Source organism: Somniosus microcephalus, chromosome 30 (assembly GCF_052327205.1).
Source record: "Somniosus microcephalus isolate GS21.2 chromosome 30, FLI_Smic_1.0, whole genome shotgun sequence".
NCBI lineage: Eukaryota > Metazoa > Chordata > Chondrichthyes > Squaliformes > Somniosidae > Somniosus > Somniosus microcephalus.
Genome location: NC_141016.1, coordinates 7,185,794 through 7,212,977, shown reverse-complemented (window position 1 = coordinate 7,212,977; position 27,184 = coordinate 7,185,794). Strand labels below are relative to the sequence as shown.

Below are 27,184 nucleotides of genomic sequence, written 5' to 3'. Positions count from 1 at the left end.
CCGAGCCAGTGTTTTATAAAGGTCCATCATAATTTCCTCGCTTTTGTACTCTATGCCTCTATTCATGAAGCCTGGGATCCCGTAAGCTTTTTTAACCACTTTCTCAACCTGCCCTGCCACCTTCAACGATTTGTGCACATATACCCCCAGGTCTCTCTGTTCATGCACCCACCCCCCCTTTTAGGATTGTACCATTTAGTTTAAATTTCCTCTCCTCATTCTTTCTACCAAAATGCATCACTTTGCACTTTTCTGCGTTAAATTTGATCTGCCACGTGTCCGTCCATTCCACCAGCCTGTCTCTGTCTAGGTTAATATGCAATTTTTTTTTGTAAAGCGCTGATGAGTTGCAAAGTGATTTGACCCATTTATTTGTAGGTGGCTGGTGCGCGTCTGTCGAACTCGGGGCATCCCCTGAACATGCTTCAATCAGTCGAGTCACCGTGAAATGCAACAATGTGGCCTGAACTGCCATTGGCCAGCGCTGCAGGAGGGTGGGAATCGATGATTGATTGACAGACGCGGCAACCAATCGCATTCCCCCTTACCCCGATTGGCGCGCCTGCCCTCGTGGGGCCCAGGCGAAGCGTTTGATTGACAGCCGAGGCGTCCCGCCCCGCCCCCTGCTCCGTCGCTGATTGGTCGGCCCACCCCGACGTCGCGGGAGCTGATTGGCGCGGAGGGCTTGTCAATCAGGCGGTTGCCGAAGGGAGGGGCACGTCTGTGACGCCGCGGCGCCGGCGTGCGTCAGTTGTGGGGGCGGGGCTGAGGCTATAAGCCGGGGAGCGGGGCTGCGCTCGGCTCCGCTATGGATCTGGGCTCCGAGCGCCCTCTCCTCATGGAGCCCCGGGACCAAGCGCCGGCCGCCGGGCCGGGGGAGACGACGGCGGCCACCGCCGAGGCGCCGGGCGAGCTGTACGAGGCGCTGCCCGCCAGCGTCTCCCTCAGGACGCACATGATGGCGGGCTCGGTGGCCGGCATCCTGGAGCACTCGCTGATGTTCCCCATCGACTCGGTCAAGGTGAGTGAGGCGGCGGGCACCGGGCACCGCTTACACCTGGGGGAAGGGCTAGGGTTAATCCTAAATGCATCTTGTACATGGGACTCTTCTCCATGTAGAGCAGCGCTGCAGGGTAATGTGCACCTTTACCTGTGGGTTATACCTTGCAATAGGACTGCTCTCTATATATAACAGCACTGGGACTGTTCTCTGCGGGAATTTGCACCTTTTATATCTTAGGGTATGCCCTAGGATAGGAGTGCATTCTATATATAATAGCACTGGGACTGCTCTCTATATATAACAGTACTGTAGGGTAATGTGCACCTTTACCTGTGGGTTATACCTTGCAATAGGTGTGCATTCTATATATAACAGCACTGGGATTGCTCTCTCTATATATAACAGTACTGCAGGGTGAGCATGCACCTTTACCTGTGGGTTATAACTTGCAATAGGTGTGCATTCTAAATATAATAGCACTGGGACTGCTCTCTATATATAACAGTACTGTAGGGTAATGTGCACCTTTACCTGTGGGTTATACCTTGCAATAGGTGTGCATTCTATATATAACAGCACTGGGACTGCTTTCTAGTGCACCTTTAGAAACATAGAAGATAGGAGCAGGAGTAGGCCATTCGGCCCCTCAAGTCTGCTCCGCCATTCAATGAGATCATGGCTGATCATCCAAATTCAGTACCCTGTCCCTGCCTTCTCCCCATATCCCTTGATCCCTTTAGCCTTAAGAAATGTATCTAACTCCTTCTTGAATATATTTAATGAATTGGCCTCTACTGCCTTCTGTCGTAGAGAATTCCACAGGTTCACCACTCTCTGGGTGAAGAAATTCCTTCTCATCTCTGTCCTAAATGGCTTACCCCTTATCCTTAGACTGTGACCCCTGGTTCTGGACTCCCTGGCCATCGGGAACATCCTTCCTGCATCTAGTCTGTCTAGTCCTTTTACATGTGGGTTATTCCTTTCAACAGGAGTGCATGCTATACATAACATGGGATGCTCTCTTTTATATAACAGCATGGTGACTGCTCTCTAGGGTAATTTGCACCTTTATACCCCAGGTTGTACCCTCGGATAGGAGTGCATTCTATATATAACATGGGACTGTTCTCTTGGGTCATATGCACCTGTAATATAACCTGGGGATTATACCCTGTGGTAGGTGTGCATCCTGTATAACAGCAATGGAGGGTAACGAGCACCTTTACCTGTGGGTTATGCCTTGCAATAGGAGTGCATTCTATATAGCAGCAATGTGACTGCTCTCTGGGGTAATTTTCACTTTTATACCTTCGCATATGCCCTAGGATTGGAGTGCATTCTATATAACACTGCAGGGTGAGCAAGCATATTTAACTGTGGGTTATACCTTGCATTCTATATATAACAGCACTGGGACAGCTCTTTGGGGTAATTTGCACCTTTATACCTTTGGATATGCCCTAGGATAGGTGTGCATTCTATATGTAACATGGGACTGTTCTCTTGGGTCATAGGCACCTGTAATGTAACCTGGGGATTATACCCTGTGGTAGGAGTGTATCCTGTATAACAGCACTGGAGGGTAACCTGCACCTTTACCTGTGGGTTATACCTTGCAATAATAATAATTCATCTTTATTGTCATTGCACAAGTACATGAACAACGAAATGTGATCTTGCAAGCTCCCATGACTGGGAGAAGCAAAGCCGGTGCGCGCTGCCATTCCATTTCCACCATTCCTCCTGTCCGACAATCTTCAGCCCAACGCCCGGGCCTGCTCACCAGCCGCTCCTCCCGGGGCTCCTTCTGTGACCTTCTCACCAACCGCCCCTCCTCGGGGCTCCTTCCGTGACCTTCTGCACCTGGTCTTCCCTGATGGTCACCCCTCCAGGTACTAACCAGGCCTGGCTCTGCTTAGCTTCCAAGCCTTGCCAGTGACCCTGCCCCTAGTCCCAGGAACAGGGCATGCATTCCATGCAACAGCACTGTGACTGCTCTTGAGGGTAATTTGCAGCTTTATCTGTGGGTTATACCCTACGATAGGAGTGCATTCTATATAACAACACTGGAGGGTATTTGCACCTTTATTTGAGGTTTACACTGTGGAATAGGAGTGCATTCTATATAAAGCAGCACTGGGACTGTCCTCTAAGGTAATATACACCTTTGCTTGGGGTTACACCCTAGGATAGCAGTGCATCCTGTATAACTGTGCTGGGGCTGATCTCTCGGGTAATATGTGCCTTTACCTGTGGGTTATACCCTGAGGTAGGAATGCATTCTATATGTAATATCACTGGGACTGCTCTCTAGGGTAATATGCACCTTTATCTATGGGTTATACCCTAGGATAGGTGTGCATTCTACATATAACAAGCACTGGGACTGCTCTGTAGGGTAATATGCACCTTTACCTGTGGGTTACACCCTAGGATAGGTGTGCATGCTACATATAACAAACACTGGGACTGCTCTGTCTTCCTATCTCTGTAATCTCTTCCAGCACTTCTCTAATTCTGCCCTCTTGAGCATCCCCGATTTTAATCGCTCCACTGTTGGCGGCCGTGCCTTCAGCTACCAAGGCCCTAAGCTTTGGAATTCCCTCGCTTAAACCTCTCCCCCCCTCTCTTTGCTCATTTAAGACGCTTCTTAAAACCTCCCTCTTTGACCAAGCTTTTGGTCACCTGCTCTAATTTCTCCTTATGTAGCTCGGTGTCAAATTTTGTTCGTTAAAGACGCTCTATGAATGCTAGATGTTATTGTGGGGCAACATGCACCTTTACCTGTGGGTTATACCCTGGGGTAGGAGTGCATTCTTGCATATATGGGGATTGCACTCTGGGGGAGCATCACCTCTTGCATCCTATTGTAAAGAGCAGGCTGTGGGTGTTGCGTGTCTGTGTTTGGGCCCTTTCTCTGCATGGGTAGACTATGCAAATATACCCGTCAGTTACACTGCAGTGTCACGTCTCCTTTCAACCAGTGAAAGTACAACTAAGCATTGGTCAGCCTTCTGTATATTTTCTCCTTGAATTGGTGTACATTCTTTTAGAGCAGGGGGAGTTCTCCCCAGTGTCCTGGGGCCAATATTTATCCCTCAGTCAACATCACAAAAACAGATTATCTGGTCATTATCCCATTGTTGTTTGTGGGCGCTTGCTGTGTGTAAATTGGCTGCCGCGTTTCCTACATTACAACAGTGACTACACTTCAAAAAGTACTTCATTGGCTGTAAAGCACTTTGGGACGGCCTGAGGTTGTGAAAGGCGCTATATAAATGCAGTTCTTTTTCCTTTATGCGGCGTCGAAGCACATTGGGAAGTTTTCCTGATATAGTGGATGGTAGATGAATGAAAGTTGTGTTGTATACAGACAGGAAGCAGTTATCAATTCTGTTAAAGATTCCCGTACTGAATAACTCCTGATTTCTCAGCAGGAATGTTTATGCAATTTACATGCGGCATTTATGTAATTCCCGGAATCTATGCACCCGTCTAGGGACACTAGCATTGTTCTGACGTTTTGCATTCAGAAAGTGCTCCTGGTTTCACACTTTCCATGGTTGCCTTGGCTAAACTTGCCTATGACTCTGGAAATATAGTCATGAAGTGTTTGCAATCGGACTTCAGCTAGGGCTGATCAATCTCGCTGGCTGCTATCTCGGCAGGTGTGCAACCCTGGCGTCCCCGACTTAACTGATCCTCCCCTTAATCCACCGAGCCTCCCTATCGAAACCACAGCCTTCTACCTCCTCAGCCTTCTCTACCTGAGCCGCTGTCTCTCCCCTTCTGCTGAAGCTGCCAAACCTGTCCGTGTCGTCCACTCGAAGCTTGTCGTCCATCTGGCCAGCCTCGCCGTCTCCGCTCTACACAAGCTTTGGTGGGTCCAGAGTTCTCTGGCCAGTGCCCTCATCCCATGTCTTGCACTTGCCGTGCTCTGCTGGTTCTCCATACACCAGCCTGGATGAGTGCAGCTCCAACAACACTCGAAGCTCAACACAATCCATAACCAAGCAGCCTGCTTATTGGCACCCCATCCACCACCTTAAACATTCACTGCCTCCACCACCGGCGTACCGTGTGCAAGATGCACTGCAGCAACTCTCCTAACCCGTGACCGACCACCTAGAAGGACAAGAGCACCAGGCACATGGCAACACTATCAAGTTCCCCTCCAAATCACGCATCATCCTGACTTGGAAATATATTGCAGTTCTGTCAGTTTTCTCAGCTGTGGCTCAGTGGGTAACACCCTTGCCTCTGAGTCAGAAGGTTGTGGGTTCAAGTCCCACTCCAGAGACTTGAACACGAAAAACTCTAGGCTGATACTCCCAGTGCAGTACTGAGGGAGTGCCGCACTGTCGGAGGTGCCGTCTTTCGGATGCAACGTTAAACCGAGGCCCCGTCTGCCCCCTCGGGTGGACACAGAATATCCCGTGGCACTATTTCGAAGAGCTATCTCTGTTATCCTGGCCAATATTTATCCCTCAATCAACATCACTAAAACAGATTATCTGGCCGTTATCACATTGCTGTTTGTGGGATCTTTCTGTGCGTACTTTGGCTGCTGCGTTTCCTAAATTAGAATCATTACAGCACAGAAGGAGGCCATTCGGCCCGTCGAGCCCGTGCCGGCTCTCTGCAAGAGCACGTCGGCTAGTCCCACTCCCCTGCCCTTTCCCCGTAGTACTGCAATTGTTTTTCCTTCAGGTACTTATCCAACTCCCTTTTGAAAGCCACGATTGAATCTGCCTCCACCACCCTTTCAGGCAGTGCATTCCAGACCCTAACCACTCGCTGCGTAAAAAAGTTTACAATTGCAATAGTGACCACTTCAAAAGCACTTCGTTGTGAAGCGTATTGGGACGTCCGAGGTCATGAAAGGTGCTATATAAATGCAAGTGTCTTCCTTGTACACTAAAACAATGAGCTTACTCGAGTCTTGTGGTCTTGTCACTTTAATAACCCCCACTTACTCGCCTATAAGCACTAGACCTATAGAACGCTCCGTGAATGATATCACGCCACAACCGGCGCGTGTATTAGTTTTGGTGAGATTTCTCGCTCCCTCAGCATAACTGCCCGACGCCCAACAAACTGATTGACCATCCCGCGTGTGTCGGGACTGTCTGCCTGTTTTTCAGTAGCTGGGATTTCGGTTGAGGCTGGAGTCCTGAGCAAAGACTGGAGATACTTTGGGCTTTTCAATGTGCTTGGTCTAAATGTCCTTATGCACCTAAGTGCTTTTGTTTTTTTCGATTTTTAAAATTCTCATTCTTGCTCCGTGACCTCGCCCCTCCCTAACTCTCGAACCTCCTGCAGCCCTCGGAGATCTCTCCGATCCTCCAATTCTGGCCTCGTTTCCCCATTTGAATCGCTCCACCATTGGCGACGATGCCTTCAGCCACCTAGGCCCCAAGCTCTGTAATTCCCTCCCTAAACCGTGCTCTCCTTTGACGCTCCTTCAAACCTACCTCTTTGACCAAGCTTTTGGTCACCTGTCCTGAGATGTCCTTGTACCTCCTGATGGGCTCGTGTCAAATTTTGTGTGATAATGCACCTGTGCAGCGCCTTGGGACATTTTAGTACGCCAGAGGCGCTACAGGAAACTTTGTTATATCCGGCACCGACGGGACCGGCGTGTTGCCGATCTATCAAAACTGCCGGACATACAAAGTTAATGTTGAAGCATACGGAGGTTTTCATCTCTGTATCTGACAACAAACACTGTTGCTTAGCAACAGCTTCTAAAGAGTCGGCTGCAGCTGCAAGCGTCTGTAGCTGAAGCTGTTGCTATAGCTACAGACCTTGCAGTGGCTGACTTGGGGGGGAAAAAAAAAGGAGATCTAAAAAAACTTACAGAAAATGGCTCCTGATTTTTGCTGTTAGATCGAGTATTCTGGACATACAACCTCCGGATAAACCAAAGTTTCCTGTATATAAATGCAAGTTGATTTAAAAATGAATGTCCTCTAGAAATAGCACTGATTCCTAGTCTTAAATAAATGACATCTTTCATTCTTGACAGTATCGTGCAGAGTCCACTTTGAACGTTAGTTTGTTTTTAATGGCCATTCTGCTATATTGACCAGGACACCCATGGGTCGCTAATTTCTAGGATGGTTCCTTCATCCTTTCAGAATCCAACAGAATTGTGCAATGGGACTGTGTTCAGGGTTGGAACAGAGAATGCTTGTGGTTACTGTAACTGGTGACTCACTGAATCCTGTACGATATCGTCAACTGACTGATTCAGAGTCCAGTGTTGCAAAGTCCCAATTGATCTCATTCACTTTGCAGCTCAGTTGAAACTGAGTCCTAAAGCCCTCGGTCAGTTAATATCGACCAAGGAAATGAGGGGTACTGCTGCGTGCGTTCATTGTCTTCCACCGTGCTGCCGCTCTCCCTCTGAATTTGACAGAGAATCAAACGCAGACCTTGCTGGCTAAGGTGCCGAAAGCACTGATGTGCCGTCACGTGACCAGATACAGTCCCAAGAGGCCCAAAAATAAACCAAGTGTGCAAGGGGTCAGATTGCTTCCCCTGAAGTAGTGACTTCTCCCTCGCACTGCAGTAACCAGCTGCCACCTTGCTGTGTCCATCCGTCACATCATAGACTGAGACAGCACAGAAGGAGGCCATTTGGCCCGTCGTGCCCGGGCTGGGTCTTTGGTGGAGCTAGCCATGGACGACTTCTGAGCGCATCTCTTTTTTCTCCCCCCCCCCCCCCCCCCCAACCCCAACCACCCTCTCCCAAAACAACTGATGACTACTTGTGTGTTTTGTAGATTATCTTAACGGGCTGATTAGTTGGAAGTTTGGTGATCGGGTGTGACTTGACGAGATTATGTTCAGAAACCGAATTCGCAGCCTTTAGTGACAGGATCTTGAGGTGGTGCTTGACGAGGTTGAGATGATTATCAGGTCAAGATGCAGACTGGACTGTGGCGGTCCCAACCAATTGCCCATTAACCTTGAACAAAGAACTGAAATTCGAAACTACAATCAACTTGGCTCAGTTAGTAGAACTCTGACCTCTGACTCAGAACATTCACGACCTCAGGACATCCCAAAGCCAATGTAGTACTTTTGAATTGGAGTCACTGTTTGCAATGTAGGAAACGCAGCAGCCAATTTACACAGCAAGCTCCCACAAACAGCAATGTGATCATGACCAGATAATCTGTTTTTAGTGACGTTGGTTGAGCGATAAATGTTGGCCCCAGGACACCGGGGAGAACTCCCCTGCTCTTCTTCGAAATAGTGCCCTGGGATCTTTTACGTCCACCTGAGAGGGAAGACGGGGCCTCAGTTTAACGTCTCATCCGAAAGACGGCACCTCTGACGGTGCAGCACTCCCTCAGCACCGCACTGGGAGTGTCGGCCTAGATTTTTGTGCTCTCGTCTCTGGAGTGGGACTTGAACCCACAACCTTCTGACTCTGGATCAAGAGTGCTACCACACACTGAACCACAACTCGGTGCAAGGTGAACAGTTGGCACCCCCCCCCCCCCATTTCCCCTTCTCTCAATCACCCACCATCTCCAACTGCTGTGTCATTGGCGGTGTGGATTGGGTGAAAGCTGGCTGTGTCTGCTGTCCGGCTCAGGGTGGGGGGGTTGTGCTGTTCAGTGAAGCATGTTGTGACCATGCAGCAGTCTGTTAACCAAACTGAAATTGGCACCATGTCCTGGAGAATGATTGTGCAGAATTCATCACGTGTGAAGAATTCATTGCGTGTGTGTGTGTCTCGTGTTTTCATGATCGGGTTCTGCATGTTGGGCTTCTGTGAATTCCCCAAATACGATGAGAACATCCTGGTTTGATAAATGTGTGTGTGCCCACGTCTGTGTAATCATGGTAAACATGGAAGGCTGGGAATGTATATAACACACAGCCTGAATCATCTTGGGTTCAGCGTTCACGGTGAAACCAATTATATTCTCCACCCCTCCTCCCCCCCCCCCCCCCCCCCCCCACCAAAACCCCAGTGGTAGTTGTGACGTCAATAATAAACCTTCTATTTTAAGATGTATTTACTGGCTGGAGTGAATGTTTGCTGCTGTTTGAATGGGAAGTTTGCTGGGATTCTGGGAAGTTTGCTGGGATTCTGGGATGCAACAGCCATCGGGTGAAAGAGTTGCCAGGGAGGGAATGTTGAAAGTTGACTTTTTCCTCCAAATATAAAGGGGCCATCCAGCATCTCTCTGCTGTGTAAACTTTTCAGGCTTGGATGCCCTGCCGTGGTGCTGGTCTCTTTCCTGCAGGGCATCGTGCCAGCTGGCTTTACTAGAGTGTTATCAGACAACATTTGACACCGAGCCACATAAGGCGCTATTAGGGCAGATGACCAAAAGCTTAGTCGAAGAGGAAGGTTTTAAGGAGCCTCTTAAAGGAGGAGAGAGAGGGAGAGAGCTGGAGAGATTGAGGGAGGGAAATCGAGAGCTTGGGGGCCGGCAGCTGAAGGCACGGCCGCCAATGATGGAAGGATTAAAATCGGGGATGCGCAAGAAGTCAGAATTGGAGTGCAGTGATCTTGGAGGGTTGTAGGGCTGGAGGACATTACAGAGATAGGGCAAGGCCATGGAGGGTTTTGAAAACAAGGGTGAGAATTTTAAAATCATGGCATTGTTCAACCAGGAGCCAATGTAGGTCAGTGAGCACAGGGGTGATGGGTGAACTGGACCTGGTGCAGGTCAGGATACAGGCAGCAGAGTTTTGGATAGCTCAAGCTCATAGAAACATAGAAGATAGGAGCAGGCCATTCGGCCCCTCGAGCCCGCTCCGCCATTTAATGAGATCATGGCTGATCATCCAAATTCAGTACCCTGTCCCTGCTTTCTCCCCATATCCCTTGATCCCTTTAGCCTCAAGAAATATATCTAACTCCTTCTTGAATATATTTAATGAATTGGCCTCAACTGCCCTGTGTGGCAGAGAATTCCACAGGTTCACCACTCTCTGGGTGAAGAAATTCCTCCTCATTTCAGTCCTAAATGGCTTACCCCTTATCTTTAGGCTGTGACCCCTGGTTCTGGACTCCCCCGCCATCGGGAACATCCTTCCTGCATCTAGTCTGTCTAGTCCTGTTAGAATTTTATAAGTTTCAATGAGATCCACTCTCATTCTTTTAAACTCCAGCGAATATAAGCCCAATCGACCTAATCTCTCCTCGTACGTCATTCCTGCCATCCCAGGTATCAGCCTGGTGAATCTTTGCTGCACTCCCTCCATGTCAAGAACATCCTTCCTCAGATAAGGTGACCAAAACTGCACACAATACTCCAGGTGTGGTCTCACCAAGGCCCTGTACAACTGCAGCAAGACATCCTTGCTCCTGTACTCGAATCCTCTTGCTATGGCGGCCAACATACTATTTGCCGCCTTAACTGCCTGCTGCACCTGCATGCTTACCCTCAGCGATGGTAGGGTGGAAGATGGGTGGGAGGCTGGCCCGGAGTGCAAAGAGTACAAAGTGCAGCCAGATCTCTTCTCCCCTCTTCTCCCACCACCCACCCCCCCCAAGCAGCTAGCGTCCTGATGGGACGCCGTTGCAACTCATTGTTGATTGCCGGGAGCTCTTAATCCGGGCTGGTGTGTTGCCGCAGATGTTGAACCTAGAAGCAGAACATGATGGCAATGATTCATGCAAATCTCACCGAGCTGTCTCCAAAAAAAAAAAGCCTCTGGGTGGAGGTAAAGCAAATAGGGCCTGTTGTCTAGCTAAGCTGGGCTGGGTCTGCCCTCCTGTCTCTGCAGAATGAGGGTTTGATAATGCTGCTATATTTGTGTCTATGAAAAGGGGGGAGCACTGAATTGTGTGTTGGTTTTTCAGTTCATGGTCAATGGGATTGAGAGATTTAAGAATGTAGGAATTGTTGAATGAAAAAAAGACCAAGGTCCATTGAAATTTGCCTCCTACTATCCTGGAAGTCACATAATAACAAGGACCATGGAGTTGTTGACTAATCACAGCGATCAATCACTATCATAATAGCAAAATACTGCGGATGCTGGAAATCTGAAATAACAGAAAATGCTGGAAATACTCAGCAGGCCAGGCAGCATCCGTGGAGAGAGAAACAGAGTTAATGTTTCAGGTCTGGGACCCTTCATCAGAACTGGAAAAAGCTGGAGATGTAACAGATATTAAACAGGTGCAGAGACGGGGTGGAGGGGGTTAGGAGGGGAGGAAGGAATTGAAAGAATATCCTGTACTTTTGTAAGAGGCAGGAAAAATAAAATGTTGCAAATGGGAGTGGCAAAAATCATGCTGCATGAAAAATGGGGGCAGGGATAATTATCTGAAATTGTTGAACTCAATGTAAAGTGCTTAATCGAAAGATGAGGTGCTGTTCCTCGAGCTTACGTTGAGCTTCATTGGAACAGTGTAATAGGCCGAGGACGGAGAGATCAGAGTGGGAGTGAAGCTGTGAATTAAAGTGACAGGCGACCGGAAGCTCGGGGTCACCCTTACGGACTGAACGGAGGTGTTCCGCAAAGCGGTCGCCCAATCTGCGTTTGGTCTCCCCAAAGTAGAGGAGACCACATCGTGAGCAGCGAATACAGTATACTAGATTGCAAGAAGTACAAGTAAATCGTTGTTTCACCTGGAAGGGGTGTTTTACTTCTTGCAATTTAATATACTGTATTCGCTGCTCACGATGCGGTCTCCTCTACATCGGGGAGACCAAACACAGATTGGGCGACCGCTTTGCGGAACACCTCTGTTCAGTCCGTAAGGGTGACCCTGAGCTTCCGGTTGCCTGTCACTTTTTTTAATTCACCGCTTCGCTCCCACTCTGATCTCTCTGTCCTCGGCCTATTACATTGTTCCAATGAAGCTCAACGTAAGCTCGAGTAACAGCACCTCATCTTTCGATTGGGCACTTTACAGTCTGCCGGACTCAACATTGAGTTCAACAATTTCAGATAATTATCCCTGCCCCCATTTTTCATGCAGTATGATTTTTGCCACTCCCATTTGCAACATTTTATCTTTCCTGCCTCTTACAAAAGTACAGGATGTTCTTTCAATTCCTTCCTCCCCTCCTAACCCCCTCCACCCCGTCTCTGCGCCTGCTTAATATCTGTTACATCTCCAGCTTTTTCCAGTTCTGGTGAAGGGTCCCAGACCTGAAACATTAACTCTGTTTCTCTCTCCACGGATGCTGCCTGGCTTGATCAATCTCTCAATCAGTCTACAACAGACCCAGACATGAGGCGAGGAAAACCCCCAGTGCTGGAGACGTTTGGGAGCCATGGGTCCAAAGCCACCGGTTCCGAGACTTCCACATGTCATGTTTCAAATTGCTCATATACTGTATCCAAAAATATTCTTTTTAAAAAGAAATACACCTGCTTTGCTTTTAAATGCATTAACATAATTTGCTTCTATTGCCTGCCCTGCCATCTGAAATGCATTCAGCCCATTAACAGTATGCAAACCGTCTCTTTTAAAGGCTGAAGGGTGACCTAATAGAGCTCTTTAAATTTATGAAAGGTTTTGATAGAGTGGACACCGACACAGAGCGTTTTCACTTGTGGGGAAGAGCATAACTAGAGGCCATCAATATAAGATAGTCACAAAGAAATCCAATAGGGAATTCAGGAGAAACTTCTTTACCCAGAGAGTGGTGAGAATGTGGAACTCGCTACCACAGGGAGTGGTTGAGGCGAATAGTATAGATGCATTTAAGGGGAAACAAGGTAAGTGCATAAGGGAATAGAAGGTTATGCTGATAGTTAGATGAGAAAGTTGGGAGGGGGCTCGAGTGGAGCATAAATGCCAGTGTGGACTGGTTGGACCGAATGCCCTGTTTCTGTGCTGTATATTCCATGTAATATTCTAAATAAAATGACTTGTTCTGTCCTCGGTTGGGCCGGGCAATGTAGTGCTTGAGCACTTGTTGCATTGGGGGAGCAGGACGAATATTTGCTGCTGGCCCAAGCAGCGTATTGATGCCCTTTCTCCATCGTGTTTGTGCAGACGTACAGATGCTGACATGTCCGATTATCAGTGAGGAATATGTTGAACACACTTGACCAGTTGCCAGCTAGTCCCTGAAGCTTGTCCGATAAGGGCGGGCCGTTTTGTTTGCAGAGGAGCTGATGGCTGTGTGCTTATCTTCGGAAGGTCTGTGATAAAGACATCTGTGGACCCACCGAGGCTCGGTATTATCTACAGTGGGTGACTGGTGTTCTCGGAATTGAGTTTAACAAATCGGCAGGGGCTACTGTGCAGTTAATGGTTGGGGCCCTCGATAAGACAATTGACTCATCCATTTTTAGGGCAGGGGGTGTGGCCGCTAAAGATCCATGGCACTCTGGCCGATGCTTATCCTTCGAACCAACATCACTAAGACAGATCACCTGGTCATTGTAATAAAGGCCGAACCTGCTGGAGATACTCAGCAGGTCAGGCAGCATCTGAGGAGAGAGAAAGAGTTAACGTTTCAGGTCGACGACCCTTTGTCGGAACTGGTAATTGTTTGTGGGAGCTTGCTGTGCACAAAGTTGGCTGTCGCGTTTCCTACAATACAACAGTGACTCCACTTTGAAAAGTATTTAATTGGCTGTAAAGCGCTTTGGGACGTCCCGAGGTTGTGAAAGGCACTATATAGAAATGCAAGTCGTCTTTTTTGAGGGAATTATCCCGCGAGTTACATTCTCATGTCGTTTTTTGTTCCCTACACAGACACGCATGCAGAATTTGCAGCCTGATCCCAAGGCACAGTACAAGAATGTATTTGACGCTCTTCAGAAGATTATGCACACAGAAGGCTTCTGGAGGCCTTTGCGAGGCCTGAATGCGATGGTGGTTGGTGCGGGGCCCGCTCACGCCTTGTATTTTGCCTGCTATGAGAAAATGAAAAGGACTTTAAGTGATGCCATCAATCACGGTGGCAATAGTCACTTAGCAAACGGTATTTGACAATTAAGTCCGGTGAATTCTGTTCTCTAACATTCCGCTCCAACCCTGGCTCGCCTCTTGCACTTATATCAGCCAGCCACACTGTAAGCTTTTCCAAAGTAGTTGTCTGTTGCATGCTTGTCTGTTGGATCAAAATGTGTGTGCTGTTACTGAATGGTTTCATTGAGTTCGGCAAAAGTTTAAAGTGACCTGATCAGCTCTTAGCTTTTAGGTTTGTGTTTATCTCTTTTTTTAATGGCATTGCTCTTATGTTCAGGCTACTGTCCTCTTCCCCCGCTGATTCTTAAACAAAAGCCTGGATTTCTTGAAGGTGCTGCATTTGAGAACGTACCCAGCGGCCAGGTCTTGGAAGGCCCAGAGATGGCCTCCACGGACTGGATCTAGGTGGCTGCTCCTGGCTAGCATCTAAAGGGTGCAGAGTCCAACGGGGGGTCTGTTTGGTCAGTTCTGACCTCGTTCCAAGTGACTGTGGGGTGCGCGCCCCTTGCTGTTACTGGAAGGAGTCAAGGGTTGAATGTGGACGCCGATTGCCATTATAAACTTTCTCCTCGCAGTTTAATATTCACGGCAAATGAAAGGGGCAACCACCCATTGAACTGGGCATGGGAGGAGGGGGCGTCCACTTCGAGGACTCCACACCTACGCGATGCAGCCTCCTGAGCACCCTGCCGATGGGAAAAGGGAACTCCCAGCATGTTGGCACTTGGTAAGCTCCTTGTTGCTACACCGCGATGTGCCAAGGTTCAACCCTCGCAGGAAACCCACAGGAGGAAGCCAGTAGGTTTGCTGAAGTCACGTGGCAATGTTTGTGTCGATCCTTCAGCATGGTCCCACCCATTTTACCAGCCAAGGCTTGTGCCGTTTGGTGCGCTTCGTGACGACCATGTGGGTCTTATCCCTGATTTTTATTTTGTTTAAGCCGGTTCCTGTGCAGTGGCGTTTTGGGGAAAGAGGAGTCAGCTTTAGTGATGAGCAGGAAGATGAAGGGAGGCTGGTCAGGTAGGCGAGGATAGAGTTAATAAGCCGTAACATTGATCGAGTGAATGTGCTTGTTCTGTTTTTGGCTTTGCTCCGTGTTGTGGCTCCGACGCTGAATTACACTTTAACGTTACAATTGTCCTATTGGTCGAGAAAGAGAGCGCGTGCATTTATATAGCGTCTGTCACGATCTCGGGACATCCCAAACCGCTTTACAGCCAATGAAGTACTTCTGTGTTGTAGTCACTGTTGTAATGCAGTAGCAAGCTTCCGTGAACAGCGAGGAGATGAGGTCATGTACGGGTTAGGTTACTGGGAAAGTAATCCAGAGGATGCAAGTTCAAATCCCGGGTTTGAGAATTTTGAAATTTGGTTTTGAAGAAGCTGGCGTCAGTAAGTGACCATGAAGCTGTCGGATTGCCGTTTTTATAAAAAAAAACCCAACTGGTTCTCGAATGTTTTTCTTTAGGGAAGGAAACCTGCTGTCCTTGCCCAGTCTGGGCTTGTATGTGACTCGCATTTCCCCATCAACCTGGGTGACTCTGAACTGACCTCTGAAGTGGCCAAGCAAGCCACTCTGTTGTCAAGGCAATAAATGCCGACCTTGCTAGCGACACCCACATCCCGAGATTGAATAATAAAAACTTAATCATCTCCTGATCTCTTTTTAAGTGATGTTGGTTGAAGGATAAATATTGGCCAGGACACTAGTGTGGGCGGGGAAGGGGGGGTGGGGAGAGTGCCTCTGCTTTTCTTTTGAAATAGCGCCGTGGAATCTTTTACATCCACCTGAGGGGGCAAGGCGGTCTTAACTGAAAGACAGCGCTCCCTCAGTACTGCACTGGGAGTGCCGGGGTAAATTCTGTGCTCGAGTCTCGGGGCTGGGACTTGAACCCACGACCTGACTCTGAAGCGAGAGTGCCAGCTCCAAGCTCGGCTCCGTGGTAGCGCCCCAGTTTGTGCAGACGCTTCCCGGTCACGTTCTTCGATTCGATCCGCCGAGGGTTGATTGTTGCTGATGCCAGTGACCAAACACGCTTCACACGGTTTTGACATTGTCTCCGTCTGTCGTTTTAACGGAGGTGTTAATTCACAGGCCAATGAAAATAGCCGAGGACGCTCGGGTGTTAAACCAATGCAGTAATTGCTGGACTTTAGGCTTTGGAGGGGGTGTAAGAAGAAGGTGCTCAAGGTTAGGGATATTGGTTCTATGTGTGAATTGCTTTTCGGGCACCCAGTGTACCAAGGTTCAGGGACTTCTTAAAACCTGCCCCTTTATGTGGCTTGGTGTCAAATTTGTTTGATTTATGCCCGTGTGAAGCCGGTTGGGACGTTTTACTACGTTAAAGGCGCTATCTAAATGCAAGTTGTTGATGCAAAGCAGAACAATAATACTCTATCCCAACAATGTGCTTCAAGCCCACCTACAGTAGAATGTCTTATTGCATCAATATGTCCTTATTTTCATCTCCCACGCCAATCATCTTTAGGCTGGTCAAAGTGACGGTGCCAGTTCGTACCAAACGTGTGTTGTGCAGCATGTCAGTGTCCTCCAGGACGGTCCAAACGCACTCCACTTGGGTCTCCTGCAACAAGAGACACTAGGATCCCACTGGAATCCAGGTTCGAGGAGACTTTCCCCAAACCCCCTTTCCCTTCCCCTCTTTCCCCCCTGCCCCACCCCTGTTCCCCAGGTTATCCTTGCAACTGGAATTCGATCTCCCTCACTCTGGCTCAGCATCTCCTCCCACGTCCTTGGTGCTACTCTTAAACCAAGATGTTCTGTTTTATCCCCAGTGTATGTTGATTATGTTCCCTGTTAGGGTTTTAATTTCCTTAACCGGGCAGTTCAGTAAAGATGTTTCTGGTGGAAGCCTTTCCCTTTCACAATATAATTTTAGAAGGATCTGTTGATGGGCTTAGATGAAGAGGGGTGGGAAGAGGCTCATGTGGAGCATGAACACCGGCAGGACCTGTTTGGCCAATTGGCCTGTTTCTGTGCTGGAAATGCTTTGTAACTTTGTAATAATAGATTATAATAGAGGTTTTTTAAAATTAAGAGTTTGATGGAGTAGATGTAGAGAAGATTTTCTAACTTGTGGCGGAGTCCAAAACTGGAGGTCATAAATGAGTCGTTAATAGAAACATAGAAGATAGGAGCAGGAGTCAGCCATTCGGCCCCTCGAGCCTGCTCCGCCATTTAATGAGATCATGGCTGATCATCCAAATTCAGTACCCTGTCCCTGCCTTCTCCCCATATCCCTTGATCCCTTTAGCCTTAAGAAATATATCTAACTCCTTCTTGAATATATTTAATGAATTGGCCTCAACTGCCTTGTGTGGTAGAGAATTCCACAGGCTCACCACTCTGGGTGAAGAAATTCCTCCTCATCTCAGTCCTAAATGGCTTATCCTTAGACTGTGACCCCTGGTTCTGGAATCCCCGGCCATCGGGAACATCTAGTCTGGCTAGTCCTGTTAGAATTTTATAAGTTTCAATGAGATCCCCTCTCATTCTTCTAAACTCTAGTGAATATAAGCCCAATCGACCCAATCTCCTCTCATACATCATTCCTGCCATCCCAGGTATCAGTCTGGTGAATCTTCGCTGCACTCCCTCCATGGCAAGAACATCCTTCCTCAGATAAGGTGACCAAAACTGCACACAATACTCAAGGTGTGGTCTCACCAAGGCCCTGTACAACTGCAGCAAGACATCCTTGCTCCTGTACTCGAATCCTCTCTCTATGAAGGCCAACATACTATTTGCCGCCTTAACCGCCTGCTGCACCTGCATGCTTACCTTCAGCGACTGGTGCACAAGGACACCCAGGTCTCGTTGCACTTCCCCTTTTCCCAATCTATTGCTGTTCAGATAATCTGTCTTCCTGTTTTTGCCACTGAAGTGGATAATCTTGCATTTATCCACATTGGGCAGATGCATGGCAAATGCAGTATGATCACCCAACCTGTCCAAATCATACTGGAGTTTCTCTGCATCCTCCTCACAGCGCACACGCCCACCCAGCTTTGTGTCATCTGCAAATTTGGAGATATTACATCTAGTTCCCTCGTCTAGATCATTAATATATATTGTGATTAGCTGGGGTCCTAGCACCGGTCCTTGCGGTACCCCACTAGTCACTGCCTGCCACTCGGAAAAAGACCCGTTTATTCCAACTCTTTGCTTCCTGCCTGCCAACCAGTTCTCTATCCAAGTCAGTACCTTGCCCCCAATCCCATGTGCTTTAACTTTGCACGCCAATCTCTTCTAAAATTCCTTATTAGATTTATTATATAAGAAACTTCTTTGGCGGGAGAATGTGGAACTCGCTACCACAGGGCGGTGAATCGTATTGAAGGAGAAGCTAGATAGGTATGTGGGGGAGAAAGGAATCGAAGAATATGCCGAGAGGGTGCAATGAAGAGGGGTGGGAGGAGGCTCGTGTGGAGCATAAACACCGGCACGGACCAGTTGGGCCGAATGGCCTGTTTCGGTGTTGTAAATAATATGCAATTAAGCAGAGCTCCTTGTTAATTTTTTCAACAAGGTCGCTGATCATTGCACCAATCTGTTAGACTGGGTTCGGGCTGTCAGTTATGAAGCTGCCGTCGTCATCTGGCACTGCCCTCCTTGGTGTGTGTGTGTGTGTGTGTCACCCAGTGTGGTTCTGGACTGTACAGGGCAGGAAGCTCCTTGCTCTGTGCTGTCAGCTGAGCTCCTCTGGAGCCCCAGTGATCGGCCAGGGTTGCCGCTCCTGATCACTGAAAGAAAGACTTGGATTTTTTTATAGCATCTTTCACAACCTCCGGACGTCCCAAAGCGCTTTACAGCCAACGAAGTACTTTTTAAAGTGTAGTCACTGTTGTAATGTAGGTAACGCAGCAGCCAGTTTGCGCACAGCAAGCTCCCACAAACAGTGAAGTGATAATGACGAGCTGATTGAGGGATAAGTATTGGCTAGGACACTGGGGAGAACTCCCCTGCTCCTCTTCGAAATAGTGCAGTGGGATCTTTTACGTCCACCTGAGAGCAGGTTTTAATATCTCCTCTGAAAGACGGCACCTCCGACAGTGCAGCAGTCCCTCAGTACTGCACAGGGAGTGTCAGCCTAGGTTTTGGTGCTCAACTCTCTGGAGTGGGACTTGAACCCACAACCTTCTGACTCAGGCGAGAAGTGCTGCCCACTGTCCCCTGACTCCTGCAAAGTGTGTCTGTGTGGATATCGGGTCCAGACCAGGTCAGGCTCAGTTATGACAGCTCCCCCTGCTGCTCGCCTGCCATGTGGAAGAACACCCATTGTGTCGGGGACTACAGGGCTGATGGTGCCTTACAGACGTGGAGAATTGGGCCTTCAGGAGAACAAGAATATGTACTGAGAGCCATCGTGTCTATAATTGGATCTTTTGAATAGATTGTTGGTTGGACTTCACCAGTTCCGTTCTGTTCTGTTTGAGCACACTTGAGGTTGGGACAGATGATCTGACCTGCCCAGACTGAGCTACAGCACCTTTCAGGGAAGATGTGAAGCCGGCGCCATCCTGGGCTGTTCTGGCACGATTCCACAGAGACCTGAGCTCCGCACCAGCAGGGAGGATGTGACGTCAGTGGGCGGAGTGGTTCCTCAGCGCAGGTGAAGTGATGGCCAACAGACTGTCTGGAAGTGGTTTCTGACTTGGTACTCAGTGAATGACGTTGAATTTTCCCCCTCCCCAATCTTACAAGTTCAAGCAACACAATAACTTGTTCCAGTCCACCTATAAATATTTCGATTCCGTGATTATAATCACTCCACTATCGGTGGCCGTGCCTTCAGCTGCCTGGGCCCTAAGCTTTGGGACGCCCTCTCTACCCCTCTTTCCTTCTTTTAAGACGCACCTCCAAACCTACCACTTTGACCAAGCTTTTGGTCATCTGCCCTAATATCTTCCTTATGTGGCTCGGTGTCAATGTTTTGTCTTATAACACTCCTGTAAAGTGCCTTGGGACCTTTCCCTATGTTAAAGGCGCTATATAAATACTTGTTGGGCATGCACCTTCTCTGCTGCTTTTCTGGGCATGTCGAGGGATCTGTTTTAAGCTTGATGGGCTTCTGCTTGGAACAGGAGAAGCTACGGTGAAGTGCTCAGATATTGGGACCTCCAGAGACACTTGCCTGAAAGGGCGGTGGAAGCGGATTCAACAGTAACTTTCAAGAGGGGAATTGGACAAATACTTAAAGGGAAAATTTGCAGGGCTATGGGGTAAGAGCAGGGGGGGAGAAGTGGGTCAAATTGGAGAGCTCTTTCTCGAGCCTATTCCGTCATTCAATAAGATCATGGCTGAACGTCGGCATGAAGGGCCGAATGGCTGCCTTCTGTGCTGTATCATTCTGTGATTCTAAGAATTATCCCAGGAGGTGGTCCTGACTCTCAAGCAGAAAATTTGAAAACAGAGACGCTCGTTATGTTCATTTTGAATGGCTGTGGAAAAGTTGTTCATGGACTTGAAACTTAGGCAGTGGTTTCCACGACTTATTTGCAGAATTGGGGGGGTGGGGTGGTCCCTTGTTCTCTTGAGATCTTCAGGTTCCATCGTACCAAGCTAATGGTCAATCCATCCTTTGATGATTCCATGTGCTTTGCCTTGATGGACCTGCTTCCTGGATGAAAGCTTTGTAGACTGCAGCAGTCCATGTTAAAGAAATAAATAAAATACTTGCATTTCTATAGTGCCTATTACGACCTCAAGGAAGTCGCAAAGCGCTTTATAGCCAATGATGTACTTTTGGAGTGCAGTCACTGTTGTAATGTAAGAAATGCGGCAGCCAATGTGTGCACAGCAAGGTCCCACAAACAGCAATGTGGTAATGACCATATCTGTTTTTGTGATGTTGCTTGAGGGAGAACTTTTGGCCAGGACACTGGGGATAACTCCCCTGCTCCTCTTATGCCGTGGGATCTTTTACATCCACCTGAGAGTGCAGATGGGGCCTCGGTTTAAACGTCTCATCCGAAAGATGACACAGTGCAGCACTCCCTCAGTACTGCACTGGGAGTGTCAGCCTAGATCTTGAGATAGCAAAATACTGCGGATGCTGGAAATTCAAAATAACAACCGGAAACGCTGGAAAAACTCAACAGGCCAGGCAGCATCCGTGGAGAGAGAAACAGTTAACGTTTCAGGTCGATGACCTTTTCATTTTGACGACATCGACCTGAAACATTAACTCTGTTTCTCTCTTCACCGATGCTGCCTGGCCTGCTGAGTTTTTCCAGTGTTTCTTGGTCTCTTGTGTCTGGAGTGGCTACTCGAAACCACACCTTTTGACTTAGAAGTGAAGGTGCTACCCACTGAGCCACGGGCGGACACAGTTGGGTGGTAATTGTGCACCCTGCCTGCCTGGCATTGATTTCCCCCAACTGCAGGGACTGAACAGACCAGCGGCTCTCGTGTGACGCGAGGGGGGTGAGCAATTGCGCTGTTGCTCCCAAATCCTTTCCGCGCCCTCCCCGGGCGAAGTGGTGGGACCGCACTTGGGAGCCATGGTCGGCCTCCGAGGAGACCGGATACACGACACTTGGCTCACCATGGCACTGCAGCAGTCTCTGGTGGCCGTTGACCTTCTCTGAGGACCTTCTTGGTTAACAAAGTACCCGTCACGGGCATCGTGCTTTTACAGCGTCTCCAAACCAACCATCTCGGTTGTGTTTTTGTTTGGCCGACAGGGGTCGAGCGTGCACCTAACTAAATCCATAGAGCTTTGGCACGGGTTAGAACATAAATAGGAGCAGGGGTGGGCCATACCGCTCCTTGAGCCTGCCCCGCTATTCAATAAGATCATGGCTGAACGTCTACATCAACTCCACTTTCCTGCCCGATCCCCATAACCCTTGATTCCATGAGTGCCCAAGAATCTATCGATCTCTGTCTTGAATATATTCATTGACTGAGCATCCACAGCCCTTTCGGGCAGAGAATTCCAAAGATTCACAACCCTCAGTAAAGAAATTTCTCCTCATCTCTGTTCCAAATGGCTGTCCCCTTATTCTGAGACTATGCCCCTTGGTTCTAGACTCTCCAGCCAGGGGAAACAGCCTCTCAGCATCTACCCTGCCAAGCCCTCTTAAGAAATTTATACGTTTCAATGAGATCACCTCTCATTCTTTTCAACTCCATAGAATATAGGCCCATTCTACGCAATCTTTGGTTGGCAGAGCCCAGGCTGAGGGACTCCCAGGTGTGGACTAGGGTATCGCTGGAGTTGAACCATCTGTAGCACCCAGCTAACCAATAGAGAGCACTGGAATCTGCTGACTGGTCCAGCTAAGACCATCGTACCCCGAGCATTGGAGCAAAGAGAGGTGGAGGCAGGTGGAGAAAGACCAAATGAAGTAACATTTATTTTCAGTAGCTCCTATATTCTGGCCGCAGTGCCTGCCTAAATGGCGAGACACCATCCAAGAAGGTGCCCCTGAGGGGGGTGGTGGGGTGTGTGGAACAAATTATGACTCCGTCCCAATGTAGAAGGTAGCACGACTAATGGGACAGCTCAGGGTGGGGTCCGGCTGTGACGTGAAAGCTTTTCATGGCTTCTCTACTGATAATAGGAAGCTTGTTTAGAAAAAAAAAAATGGATTGGGGCCCTCGTTCTTGGAGGGCTTTATAGGCAGCCTGGGGGGGGGTTGGTGAATTGACCTGAACGAGCTGGATGTCCTCGGCTGCTGAGAGGACAGACCTAGGCCACGTTGTCAGGGGTCATTCAGGTGTCGGGTGGATCACGGATGAGATCAGACTGTCGTCTTGTGGACAGAGTTAGAATGGTGAATTAGTGGCCTGCCTGCCCTCCGTTAACTGTGTTGGGGAGGGGGGATTGGTGGGGAAGCCACCAAGGCAGCGAGTGGGTTGTGGCCAGAGCTCCCGAGAGGTTTTTTTGCAACGTGCGGTCCATACTTGCTGATGATGCCCTTTGTTCCACAGGTGTGGCGGGAAGTATGGCGACACTGCTGCATGACGCTGTGATGACACCAGCTGAAGGTAATGACACCTGGGCGGGGGGGTGGTGGGGTTAAAGGTCAGTTAGCGTTCCATGTCACACGGGGGGGGGGTCTACTAATTAGCACCAATTCTCAAGGTCTTGGTCCTCAGAGAATACGGGCCAGGTGAATTCATTGATCAGTGCAGTGAGGATGTACTTTCTTTAGTGGGGTGAGGGGTCAAGCGAAAGCATGAGCTCCCTCTGGTGACTGACTGGGTAAAAGCACTGAACCATGGACGTCTGCAGTCCAGGTACTGCAAACTAATCTCGGCCCGAGGGGCAGCGTGACCAATTAGGCCTTGGGGAAGGCCTGGATGGGGAGGGGGTTGTGGTGTGCCGGGGGGGAGAGAAGGCCCAACTCCTGCAACGCTTCCTGCTCCTGGAGTGATACCTGCTGGGTGGGACGTGCTCAGCCATTGACGTTGGGCTGACTCTCGGACCCCGACAGGTTGAGGAACCTGCCTGCGAAGGTCCTCCCTTCATCCCACCTCTGAATTGGGGGTGGGGGGGACCTTGCAGGCTGTCTAAACTCCCACCTAAGCAAAGACCATTGGGGTGGGGTGGTCAAGGTGTCCCGTGCCTGTGGCGAGGGGGACAGGTCTTCTAGTTTTTCTTTGGGCATTGGTTGATGAGCATTGAACGGTGGTCGTATCTCACCCCCGCCTTGTGTTTCTCTCGCCCTTTCCCACACGCACAGCCATCAAGCAACGGATGCAGATGTTCAAGTCTCCGTACAAGGGCGTCCTGGACTGTATACGGGTCGTACGGCAAGTGGAAGGGAGCAGTGCCTTCTACCGCAGCTACACCACGCAGCTGTCCATGAACGTGCCCTTCCAGGCCATCCACTTCATAACCTACGAGGTCATGCAGGAGCAGCTCAACCCCCTGCGGCAGTACAACCCCTCGTCGCACGTGGTCTCGGGGGCCCTGGCGGGAGCCGTGGCCGCCGCGGCCACCACCCCGCTGGACGTGTGCAAGACGCTGCTGAACACGCAGGAGAGCCTGGCGGTGGGCACGCTGAAGACCAGCAACGGGCACCTCTCCGGGCTGGCCAACGCCTTCAGGACCGTCTACAAAATCGGCGGCCTCCCAGCCTACTTCAAGGGCGTGCAGGCCCGGGTCATTTACCAGATGCCCTCCACTGCCATTTCATGGTCGGTCTATGAGTTCTTCAAGTACTTCATGACAAAGAGGCAGCAACGGAACCTGGTGCCCTCGTCCTGAGGGTCGCCCCCTTTAGTCTAAATGCGGTATAGCATTTGAACGAGACACTCCTGCAGTTTTCAGAGGTGAACTAGGAAGTTACCGTAATACTTGGTGTGCAAGTTACCATAATACTCGGTGTGCAAGCCACAGTTAATTTTGATGGTTGCTGTGGGGGAACCCCCCCGAAAGCTTGTACGAGAGCCCCCCCCCCCCCCTTATATTTTAGAGGGCAATTTTAATACGCAAGTCAAGTTACGAATAATCTATAGACGTGGAAGAGGTGCTGATTTTAGGCCCAATCCGGACTCCAAACTCGGCCCATGCCCGAATGTTGGGGTAACGTGGACAACGGCCGACTCCCGCTGACCCCCATCTGTGTTGCAGTGCTCGATGATTAATCGGAATATCCGTTTTAATAAATCCTCTCTCGAACCAGGGAAGTTGGAGCTGGCTTCAGAATCTGAATTGCCGGGGCCTTATTTAAAACCCCCAATAAGGTTGGAACACTTGAGTTTTTGGAGGGGTGGGGGTGGGGGAGGGGTGTTCGAATGAAGTGGGCACAGGTAAACTGATCTGTCCTAGTCCCCACACACACACACACACACACACACACACACACACACACACACACACACACACACACACACTCTCTCTCATTTGAGGGATGTGCTGTCCTCTGGAGAAAGGCCTTTCAATACAAGTTGAAATTTAGTTTGCAATCGTCTTACAAACCCCGCCACCCCAGCCCATGAGGTGGCTGGTCAGGTGAAGGCAACGCTTGGCTGAGCCCAGCAGAGAGAGAGAGAGAGAGACCGTTGCTTGCAATCTGTGCAGGAGTTGGCTCATGTTCCATGGCGCCAATCGGGGGGTGGGAAAGATCTTCCGTGGGCATTAACTGAAGAGCGCGGTGGGGAGGTGGGAGAACGAAATAACAAAGGGGTCTTGGCTCCTGAACCCTGTCCAGTAACCCATACTGGAGAGTGTGTGTGTGTGGAGGGGAGGGGCGGACATCAGGCGAGGACAGGAATGGGCTTGGTGGTGCCCATGGCCAAATAGCCTGCTGCTGCTGATACTTGATGTTGGAGGGTATCTGTGGAACCCTACTCCATGTCGATTGGAAGAGGGGGAGGGTAAAAGGGCAGGTAATTTGCAACAAGAAAAACTATTTATAATATTTTAGAGATATATTTTAACTACTCCAGAGTGAGAGATTTTACCAGATTTGGGGTTTTTAGGCTGCATGTATTGAGAAGGACTGAAGGGAATTTCTCTGCATGCTTAAAAAAAATCTGCCATCACTACAAGGTACGTGCATAGGAGGAAGCGTAGGGGCTTGAATGTTTTTTAAACTTTTTATTGATTTTTGAAGATGTGAATGTCACTGGATCCTGAAATGCGCACAGTTTGAAAAGGTTTCGGTGTTTTTTTTGGAATTTCCCCCATTTGTGAGGCCGATGGAACTAAAACAACGCTGAATGTTAAATGCATGTTCAGCCAAATTGTGTGTCTCTGGCTCTTTTATCTCGCTTTCTTACTCAGTCCCTTGCTTGCGTGTGCTCTCGCTCTCCTGATCTGTCTGTCTTTTTAGTCTCTTTGGGCAGCAGGCCCCCTCGTTCTGAGAGATGTCCAAAAAATGTCAATTTTTAAATCGGGAGGTTAAAAGTCTTGACAGTATTTTTCTTTCTAAAAACTGATTTATGTTTTTCTCCTGATGCTCTCGTGCAATACAGAGGTGTTCGTTTCCAAAGTTTTCAGTGAATTTTAATCGGCGCCAAAGGCCACCGTGAGAATTCCAGCCCCCATCTCGCCTTTCCCACCCCTTCACCCTCACCCTGGTCTTTCACTCGTTGAGGGGTCAGGGAGGAAGAGAGATGGTGACTTTCGTGTTCTTTTTGCAGTGGCCCTGAGGGGTGTATCCTGTGCCACCCGCGCCCCACCAAACCTGCGGAAACTTCCAAATGTGCGGTTGACGTGTTTGCTGAGAGTGGCCACCAGGGCTTCTGGCATCGGGTTCCTGGTGCAGCTGGCGCATTGGGTGCAAGCCCTGGCACTCGCCCTGCACCCATCAGATGAACCCAACCAGCAACGCATGGCAACTTTTTTTTTGTATGTGAGAAAAGGAATAGGATTTTGCTGGGCCTGATTTTGCGCAACTCTTCAAGCCTAGAATGTCAGGCCGGGTGGGGGGAGGAGGAGGAGGAGGGAGGTGGGGCAAAGGGCCTGTAATTCGCGGGGTGGGGGGGTGAAGTTATCGCCGGACTCCGGTTGACCAGAAGCAGCTGGTCAGCTTCTGAGGAACCTGCTCGCTACCTGACGCCGCAAAGCGCGTTGAGATTCCGGCCGGGTACTCGCTGGACATCGATCAGACTGCCACGTCTCGCTGCTGCTGCATTCTTCCATGCACTGTACTTGTGCTTTTATTAAGAAAATAATAGTTTTCCACTGTTTTGTAAAAAAAAAAATCAGTGTCTTACTGGAGAATTGCTTTATATTGAGGCGTGGCGATCGGTGTGTGTCCGTCAAATTCCAAAGATTCTTTGAAACCAAATAACATGTATTTTTTTAAAATGCTAAATTAAAAAGTTAATTTTAAACTGGCCTCTTACGCCGAGTGTGTTAACACTGCAATATGGTGTTTGAAAGCTTTTGCCACTTGAGTTTATTTCAAACCAATTTGGAAGAGTTGCTTCCGAAAGTATTTCAAAGGTGTCGGTGGGGAGGGACCTGATTTTAAGGACTGAGGTCTCTCCCAGCGAGCTTCTGCAGGTCTCCAAAGCCAGTCCCTTGCTGTCACTTGTGACTGTATTTGCAGGAAAGTATTGGCGTGTCTCCATGAGCTTTGCAAGTAAGCTAGCTTGAGACTGAAGACAATGAATGAACCCCCCCCACCCCCCCCCCCCCCCCCCGCTCCGTGTGACACACAAGAACAGGGCAAAAATCTTAGAAAAATAGGAGCAGGAGTCGGCCCTTCGAGCTTGCTCCGCCATTCAATATGATCATGGCTGATCCTCTATCTCCAGACCATATTCCCGCTCTCTCCCCATA

At 49.2% G+C, this 27,184-nt stretch overlaps 1 protein-coding gene across 1 annotated transcript; it reads left to right on the top strand.

Annotated features, from left to right (window-relative positions):
- Positions 1-749: 749 nt before the first annotated feature.
- Positions 750-26,331, top strand: LOC147097892 (mitoferrin-1-like). Its single transcript, XM_085970943.1, has 4 exons — positions 750-1,021; positions 13,701-13,929; positions 22,876-22,932; positions 23,631-26,331. Exons 1-4 carry the CDS (start codon positions 809-811, stop codon positions 24,155-24,157), a joined length of 1,026 nt encoding a protein of 341 aa, XP_085827069.1. The 5' UTR covers positions 750-808; the 3' UTR covers positions 24,158-26,331.
- The last annotated feature ends 853 nt before the right edge of the window (positions 26,332-27,184 follow it).

What these genes read in the sequence shown, in the direction of transcription:
- LOC147097892 (XM_085970943.1), top strand. Translation starts at nt 809, where the DNA reads ATGGATCTGGGCTCCGAGCGCCCTCTCCTCATGGAGCCCCGGGACCAA. An exon ending in CAATAGTCACTTAGCAAACG is followed by an intron (nt 13,930 to 22,875) that starts GTATTTGACAAT and finishes TTTGTTCCACAG; the next exon opens with GTGTGGCGGGAAGTATGGCG. An exon ending in TGTGATGACACCAGCTGAAG is followed by an intron (nt 22,933 to 23,630) that starts GTAATGACACCT and finishes CCACACGCACAG; the next exon opens with CCATCAAGCAACGGATGCAG.